At 36.0% G+C, this 10,000-nt stretch overlaps 1 protein-coding gene across 1 annotated transcript in view; it reads left to right on the plus strand.

Annotated features, from left to right (window-relative positions):
- LOC125025241 (ubiquitin carboxyl-terminal hydrolase MINDY-3 homolog) overlaps positions 1-5,198 on the plus strand; it is a 12,247-nt gene extending 7,049 nt beyond the window's left edge. Inside the window, exons 8-10 of the mRNA XM_047613216.1 lie at positions 1,326-1,485; positions 1,942-2,104; positions 3,989-5,198. Coding sequence (XP_047469172.1) covers positions 1,326-1,485; positions 1,942-2,104; positions 3,989-4,132 — 467 coding nt within the window. The 3' untranslated portion in view covers positions 4,133-5,198. The remainder of the gene's footprint in view (positions 1-1,325; positions 1,486-1,941; positions 2,105-3,988) is intronic.
- The last annotated feature ends 4,802 nt before the right edge of the window (positions 5,199-10,000 follow it).

Consider the following 10,000-nt stretch of genomic DNA (forward strand, 5'->3'; position numbering starts at 1 on the left):
TTTATTTTTCCTTTGTTTTTTTGTTTTATCTTTTATTTTCTTTCTTTCTCTCTTTTTTTTTTTCTTTTTCCTTCTTTTTTTTTATTGCTGCTGCTGTTCTCTTTTTTTGTATTCTTCCTTCCCAGCTTCAAGTATTTGGACAATTTTTGAAAGGATTATTATCTTGATAAGAAAATCAAAAAAAAATAATGAAAAGAGGATAGTTAAAAAAGAAATATACATTAAATAAACACATGCACACAGAAATTTCTAGCTTCTTGTACTTCTGTTTACTTTGTTTGGTTGTTCTTGGTCATCTCTTAGTAATGTTCTTGTGAGATGATGTATCAAAATGCCAAGCACTTGAAGTCTTGCTAAAACAGAAGTATTGCCTTTGATTGAAATGTGTTTTCTCTAGTATTTATTCCTTATATGATTTTACTAACTAATTGTGCTTTTCATGCTTATAGATTTTTTTTTTTTTTTTTTTTTGTTGATGAATAGACTGTGTCCAAAAATTGTAACTAACTCTCTGGAATAAGTAAATTTTAGTCTACAAGGTTTGCTAGTTTATCCAAGAAAAGACAGCTCTTTGTTTGAATTATTTTTGTTTTACATAGACTTTAATATTTCCTGCTTGTCCAAAATAATCTCTGCTTTAAAGCATTTTTTTTCCCAACACAGCCATTTTTTTCATTTTCATTGCATTAAAGAATGTTAACCATTGGCATTTATCAGTAGTTGGATATCACACACAGCACTCTTTCTGTGTTATTATCTTTTACTACATGTTTATTTTGTAGAGGGACACTAACTGTGATAAGAGTTCTGTTCAATTTTTGAACTTAGACTTTTGAAAGACATACAGGGTGACATATTAACTTTCCTTTTTTGATTTGATCTAAATAGCCAGAATCATCTAAGAAGCATTAGATGCATTAGAACATGCATTAGATGAATTATTATATAACACTTTTTCATTGTAATCCATAGGATAGACCTTGACATACAACATACAAAAGGTATGATTGTCTGGAGTTTTGTTAGTACCATTATCATTTCTCCTAATTAATGATATTATTACATCATCAACAGCTCACCTTAATCATTATATGACCATTTGTTTGATTTAATCATCACATAATCATCATTATTCTTGTCCTTGTGCTTATCAGTAGTGTTACTACCATCATCATCATGATCATTATCATTATCATCATCAGTTATCAATCATTGTTATTGTCATCATCAACCATGTGTTCCACTACGTTCCACTACTTTAATCATTTATTACTGCTACTACCGTTACCCTATAACAACCAAATGGATATTGGTGTGCTTGCCAGTTTTATTCTCATGGAGTAAGAAGCTGGTAACTCCCGACTCTGAAGTGGAACGAGCCAAGCAGGTCTTTAGCTGGTATGACACCGAGGGAAACCGCTTCATTCAGAAGGAGAAACTGAAGGATGTCCTGGAAAAGCTCAATATGTGCACTGATGATGATTTGTGAGTGTCCCCCCTCAAGGGAAAGACCAAGTGGTGGTTTACCTGGTATGATTTGTGATTTGGTTGAAGTGATAAACACAAGTTTTATTGTTTTGTTTTTTTGTTGCCTCTCTTACAAAGTGGTCAGTAATATTTTCCTCATCTTCATGTAACATTTTTAAGGGCAGACTTGATAAAAGAAGGAAAGCATAACTGTACTTGCAAGTAATTTGAACAGCTCTATTCTTTTTTGTTCTGTAAATTTATATATTTTTTTGTTTTTGATCATTCATTACACATTGTAAAATCTTCCATTTCTTTCCAATGAAAACTGTAACTTTCATTTTGCCTAAAAATCTGTTTATCTTTGTAAAGGAAAAAATAGCAAGGCTTTATTTTTAAGGTGCAGAAGGAAAATTAAAAAAAATATGAGATAGTATTTTTTTTCTGTCTAATGTTTATACATTTTATTTTCAGCATCAGATTCATGATGAATGAACTGGATCCAGACAATATAGGGGTCATCCTGTATCACAAATTTGTGGAAGCCTTTTTTACTCCAGAGCAGTCATATACTCCCCCAGACACATTTATAGTATATCATTATAATGGCCTTGAATCATCTTGTCCTTTGGGGAAGGTAGGTCCATAGTGAAAGCTAGATTCATTGTGTCCCTGTAACATTATAACACTTGAGCTGATTTGTTTTGACTAGTTCAAGGGTGACTGATATAAACTTGAGTGTAATTAATTGTTATAACAGCGATACTAGACTGACCAAATTAATTAACCCAATACTGACGGGTATGACGTGTACGCATGTGCTATGCCCACTGTGAGTACTTGTTTGATTGTTTTTACACATAGATGGCTACACTTGTACTAAGTCACCAATGAGCCAGTTACGAGTACTGCCTGTCTTGCCCGTTTACTCTTTTCTTTGATTTACAAAATATTTTACGTTATCTTATTTTGCTGTTACTAATGTTGAAAAACATTATAATAATTATAATGTTTATAATAAGAATAACACCATTGTTATTCATAGCACTAGTAAAAAATACTTTTTTCCCGCCATTTTAAATCAGGTACGGTCACAAGGTCTACTAATTGACTCCTTTATGGCTAAGCACTAGCAGAGCCATCTATGGGCAGACATTTTACAAAAAATATTGAAAATAAGGCACAGCATTTTCCCTCTTTTTTGTTCATTTTTCCCAGCGGCATTGGGTTAATGATGCCACTTTTAGATTCACATAACGTAAATTATAATCTTTATAATACTCACTGACAACAAAATTAAGTTGGAAATAAAAGATGGCAGTTGAAGAGAGTAAATTGTGATTGATAAGGCAGGGAAATGAAAACCATGATTTGGAGATTTATATACATTTTCAAATTGTGCTTTTGTAGAACAAGAATGATTTTCTTTCCAATAATCTTTATGAAATCTGTGAAGAAACTCTACCCCTTTTAAGATATGTAACAATTGTGAAATTGTAATAATTATAAATCATTAAAAAATAACTCACTTGATAAGAATAATTCTGGGGTTTACAAATTCCTCAGAGACCAATGTTTTGATTACTGTAGCAAATGACATAACAATTAATTTTTTGTTTTTCTTTTTAACCCCTTGCCGACGGTTACGACAGGTAGACACGTGCTATGCCCACTGTTAGTACTTGTTTGATTGTTTTTACATATAGATGGCTACACTTGTACTAAGTCACCAATGAGCCAGTTACGAGTACTGCCTGTCTCGCCCGTTCACCCTTTTCTTTGATTTACGAAATAGTTTACGTTATCTTATTTTGCTGTTACTAATGTTAAAACACATTATAATAATTATAATGTTTATAATAAAAATAACACCATCAATATTCATAGCACTAGTAAAAAATACGTTTTTCCCGCCAATTCAAATCACGTATGGTCACAAGGTCTACTAATTGACTCCTTTGTGGCTAAGCACTAGCAGAGCCATCTATGGGCAGACATTTCACAAAAAATATAGAAAATGGGCACAGCATTTTCCCCATTTTTTGTTCATTTTCCCCGGCGGCATTGGGTTAACCCTAATGACAATGGATTTATGTTCTGTTCCCTGTAGTTTTGGCTCCACATATGCTCAGCCACCAAGAATCTCTCCGTAGGCCCTAGTGACTGCACCTGTATTCCCCTTTCCTTGAATCTGTGGGAAAAGTTTTTTCTTTTAATACTATTTATATTGATGGTGTTATTATTTTTATTGATACTATGGTTATTTAAATTGTTAATAAAATAATATTAAGAACATTAAGGACAATAAAATAATACAAATGAAGCTGTCCAAAAATCAGGGAAAAGGGTAAACAGCTGAAATGGATAAGACCGATGACAGACTCCTTGGTGACTAAACACTTGTAGAGCCATCTATGTGTAAATACTATAGATAAACTTATATTATAGTGGGCATGACATGTAATTCTTGCCATCCAGGCTGATTGGGTTAATGATTTTCTTCTTTTTTCTTCACCGACAGATTGCATATGCCGAGGGATGTGTCACTCTGCAAGAGAGCCATGTCGGTTACACCCCAGCCAACTCGGAGTTCCTAACTTGCCTTATGACAAAATGGCCAAACCTTGATATCCAGTGGGCCAGTTTTACTCCATCTCTGAACTAGCCAGTTAACTTTAAATGTTATTGTACTAGTATGCCACGTTCAGAATCACAAATTTATTATTGATCCTACATTAACGAAGGGGAACAAAAAATGCATGATTTGTAAATGTAATCAGTATGGCCACAGATTTTGTATGTAATTTTTTTTGAAAGTCCTATTTTTCTTCAGATGTTTCACTTGTGTTCAAGGCTATATTTACTGCAAATATTTATTTTTCATATGGATATGCATTGTCTGTTTTCAGTCACTATTGTGTTCTCGTATATGTATTACATATATATATTTTTTTCTTTTTTTTCTTTTTTTAATAAAAGAGGCAAGAGTTGATCTCAGGTTTGGTATTAGCAATGCACTTAGATGAACAATATGATTTTGATTTTCACCAGATTTGTTTGTTAGCTTTGAAAGGTTTTTTTTTCTAATATCAGTTTGTTCACATGAAATTACCAAATCTCCCTATGAAGGATTGGAACCCTTCATCTGAATCAGACCTGATTAAAGTACATGACTGGAACTGTGATGCCACTAGATGTTAGTTTAGTGCACTGTATTTCTGGTTTGCTCTGGTTTTAGTCCCTCATGTGGAGGTTTGAAAGCTTCATATCAATGTCAGTGCTTTACTGCATTAGTCCATCTCATGTGTTCACATTTGTTGATAATATCAGTAGTTGCTGTGGATACAAATTTTGTGGTCTCTACCTGTACATGTAGTGGAGACCCTTTATGTAAATTTTAAACTGTTCCTCCTCCTCCTTTCCTTTCTCTTCTTCTCTCCCCCCTTCCCTTCTCCTCCCTCCCTTCTCTTCCTCCTCCTCCTGCTCCGCCTCCTCCTCCTCTTTCTTCTTCTTCTTCACCTTCTTCTTACTCCAAAATGCTATATTTTTTTCTGATTGACAAAAAAAATGTTGAATTATGGTAAGGTACCCACAGACTTTTTTCCATTTTATTATTCAGACATTTTAGGTACTTTCAACCAAAATGAATGAATGTATATATATCTATGTATGTATATTTATGTATGTATATGTATATATATATATATATATATATATTATACATAAAATGTATTTATGTATTATATATATATATATATATATATATATATATATATATATATATATATATTATATATTCACACACTCACACTCATTCACACGCACACACACGCACATACACGCACATACACGTACACACACGCACATACACGCACACACACACATTCACACACACATTCACACACACATTCACACACATTCACACACACACTCACACACACACTCACACACACATTCACACACACACATTCACACACACACATTCACACACACACATTCACACACACACATTCACACACACACATTCACACACACATTCACACACACATTCACACACACACACACACACACACACACACACATCACACACACACACACATCACACACACACACACATCACACACACACACACATCACACACACACACACATTCACACACACACACATTCACACACATACACACACATTCACACACACACACACACACACACACAATATATATAATAAATAAATTTATTTCTAATTTTGGTAGCAGCAGCACTGGAAAGAGGGATCAATATGTAATTAGATAAGCCTGCACATATCTCTTGAATTGAACTAGACAATTCCATTTATTTGTGAAAAGGGGTTCTTATAAAAGGTGAAATTCATGTTTTTCACTCATGTACATGGCATCACTTCAACCTTGTAATCCTCAGTGTTTTTTTTTTTTTTTTTTTTTTTTTTTTTAAGGGGGGGATGCCAGAAAATAATTGGTCGTACCATGCTATTGATTTGGGGCTGGGTGGGGAGGGGAGGTGAAAACCTGTCATTGCCCAAAGAAAAATTGGTTCAGGTATTTTTGAATAAGCCCGTTACACTTCAGCATAAGGGAGTAATGCGTGCGGAGGATGAGTGGAAATGCGTGGGGGCGACTATGGCGTATTACCGTCTGAGGGAGTGTTGGCCTGTTTAATTACTCAGTATTAATTTGGTACATTTTTGTTTTATTGCATACAGCCACAGCAAGTTAGTGATGCAAAGTGTTGATATAATGATGTATAGAATTGTGAATGGAGATTGCTATTTTTTTCACTCAACTTGTATTGGTTGTGGTTAATGATGTGATATTATTTTAATATTTGTCTATTACTGGATAGATGTGTGTTCTGTGTATGAGCACAATTTTAAAAAGGAAATCAAATTTTCATATCTGTATGTGTATATGCACATATATAGTCCAAGTTATGTGCTAACAGGCTAACATGTAGAGATGCAGAAGGAAAAAGAAATTTCTTATCTTCATGTTTTGCTACTTAAGATAATTTTTGAAGCTTTCATAGGCAATGTAAGAAAGCTGTCTATTTTGCAATTAAAGTATTTTTGACTTTGAAACTTGTTGGCATTTTTTGTATAGGTTGCCATTTGCTTTGCTAGAGACATTGCAGGGATTATGCCACTCCTATTTATTTGTTCATTTTATCTTTATTCTAATGTCAGGAGGAGTGTCATATTGTATTGTTATTTGGTATAACTCAACTTTGGGAATATTAAAAACAAGGTTCGAACATATATCCTAAAGCAAAGGAATAGCTGAGTCAAACCTAGGCTGAGCCAAGAACACTTATAATTATTTAGAACTTTTACAAATCGGCAAAGCATGCATGCCCATTAAAGGAGTGACGTGTTACAATAACCCAATATAGCATCTGGTGTAACATCTTCATTGATGTTTTATATGTCAACTGTCAGCTTTATGAATTGTTTTTCACATGTTTGGAATTTCTGTGCTCTGTAAGGTGAACATTCCATTATTGATTTTACATTTATTAATTAATTCAATTAATTTCCACTTGACTTGTTGCAGTTGCTGTGCTAGCAACACAAACAAACTGTTTATGTTTCTTCTGTTGACAACATTAAGCTGTGTTCTCTGCATTTCATAAACATTGTCAATAAAATGGAATTTTTCTATGTGAATTCCAATAACTTAAATTTGCATCAGACATTTATAGCCTGAAAATCTGTTCTTTCTAATCACAGGATTATTTAGCTTCACCCACTCTATTCAAAACATACCAACCTTTGTGGTTTTATGGAAGAAAATCATTTGGATCAACAAATTAAAGCATCAGTAGTTGCCGTTTCTACTGCATCAGATAGGTACTCTGTATAAATAATGTTAATACTTTACCTTCAGTCAGATTGATTTTATACATGCTGCACAATTTAATAGAATAAGAAAGTAAATGAAATGAAAAAAGATTGCTCTAGTATGCAAATCAATAAATTAAAAATGAATGAATTTTAAGATATAGTCCAATATTTACAGACCAGTAAAGATAATCAATCCAGATCCTAATAAAGACCTTGGAAAGAAATATTAAATTTTGAAATCAACTTTGACCGTAAATATGAGAAACCTAGATATTATTTCTCAGTATCAACCCATCTATCGCATTCTCATTGTTGCCTTTGGGGGGTGGGCTTAGGAGACTGCAACCCTTTCCCTTTTTATTTCCTTCTCCAACCCCTTCTACTATCTACTTACTAAGGTATGAGAGCCATGTTGAAAGGATGAAAAGCCGACTTTGTGCCAGTCATGAATGGCGTAGGGGAACCATGGGCATGATATTCCCACTTTGTTGTCTATCCCTTACCCCTCAAGGAGACTCTGAGGGGTGAACTGTTTCTTTCCCCAACACTCCAGTCTTATCATGGTCAGTAATGAAGATGTTAGACCATTATTAGGGATATTGAGGCTTGCTCCCTTTATCAAATAGCCCTTTGATTTTAATTCTCCTGGTTCCCGGACTCTAGGCTGTCATTTGATAACGACTCTGCTACCCTCTCCTCAGTGCCCATCACATCAATCCAGCTCAAATCATCCATTCAGGTCAATACTCAATCTCCAGGAAACATTCCTCCTCTCCCAACATCCTCTACTTCATCTCCACCCCCACAAATTTCTTCATTAACTACCCATCCTCCCTTACTACTCTGCAACCCTATTGTCCACCTCTCCACAGTACTAGCTCTCTCAATACTATTCCTACTCTCACTTCTACACATCCTCATCCTTCTACTATCTCCACCTCTACAAACATCTGGAATACTCTGTAGCCCAGTCAGAGTTGACCGATTTTCATGATCCCCTCCACAGCACTTTACTCTGACAACACTCCTTTTCCAGTAATGTCTCCAAAAACTAGGATGCAAAGTTTCCTTTTGCAGCCCTCCCGGTTGGCCATGCCTTATCACAGTTATATCAAAGACCCAAGCTAAAGCGTTATCAACCCTGACTGACTTCACTGGCAAACCCATTCCTGCCCAATCTCATCCCTCCTTCACCCCTTCTCCTACTACAACCTCACCTCCACCTACCTCTTCCTCTACTCCTCAGACACCTGTCTCCTCTTCTCCCCCTCATAAGAAAACCTTTCATTTCTTGAAATGTTTAACCAACTCCATTGCAGAAACTCTTGAAGATATTCGAAACTTTCAAATCAAGTCCCAAATTGACACAAAAACCCCCCATCCACCATCCAATCTCATTACTCCCACTCCCTCTACACTCAAAGTGAGTGCTGATACGATCCTCCTCCACCTCATGTACCCCTACACCCCTATGTCTGCATGCCACAAATCTATCAGATTTTGCTTGGTGTCCAGCCATGATGAAATCCCTGACAATGAACAGGCAGATACTCTAGCACGCTCCGCCGCCATGTCCACATCACACCAATCACGTTTCTCAGGTACTCCAGCAACGGATTGTTACCCCCCACCTTAAGACCTTCCTTTATACCCATGGCAATCATTCTGGTCAAGTCTTTGCACTAATAAATTACATACTGTAAAACTATCAATCTCCTCCTGGTCAGCTCCATTTCATTGATGCACACACTGAGAAACAGCTCTCTCCTGCTCATGTATTGGCCACACCCATAAACACACTCCTATCTGTGTTCCATATGTAATATTCCTCCCTCAGCTCCACACATTCTGATGTCCTGTCTACGCTTAACTGTAACCTGTACCTCTGCTTTCCTTCACCGGCCTCCCTTCTTTGGGATGATTCAATCACTACCACCAGCAGCTGGTCCCTAGAATGCTTCCTTTCCACAACTGACTTTACTCTTTATTCACACTTTCACATATGCCAAAACATGTTTCTATGTTTTGGCCTCTCAATTCCCTTCTCTCCATTTAGGCTTCCATTGGTCAGTTTTAGACCATTTTCCCTATAGTGACCACTCTCCAGCCCTCCTTTCTCCTATTTCATTGAACTGTTGTTCTACCTGTTCATATGCCATAAAACTATCACGTTTTGCTGGGTGTCCAGCCATGTTGGAATCCCCGGCAATAAACCGGCAGATACTCTAGCATGCTACACCACAATGTCCAATCACACCAACCGTTTCTCACATGTTCCAGCCACAGATTATTATCCTCACTTTAAGACCTTGTATAACTGATGGAAATCTTTCTGGTCAATTCTCCACACTAATAAATTACATAGTGTAAAACTATCATCTCCTCTTGGTCAGTTTCATCCACTGGCATTGGCCACACCCTTCTAATGCACTCCTATCTGATGTCACATTCTGATCCATCCCCTATGTTACCTATGTAATATCCCTCTTTCATTTCCACACATTCTGTCCATGCTTTGATGCAGCTCATATCTCTGCTTTCCCCCACCTATCCACCCTTCACCTACCTCCCAACCTATCAGACATCCTTACAGAATCTCACACTTTCTGCTTTGACAGCCTGTTCTTCCTCAGACTCATACATATCCTTCGCTTGATCTAATCCTCTTACCTAACCC

This window comes from Penaeus chinensis, chromosome 1, assembly GCF_019202785.1.
Source record: "Penaeus chinensis breed Huanghai No. 1 chromosome 1, ASM1920278v2, whole genome shotgun sequence".
Classification (NCBI taxonomy): domain Eukaryota; kingdom Metazoa; phylum Arthropoda; class Malacostraca; order Decapoda; family Penaeidae; genus Penaeus; species Penaeus chinensis.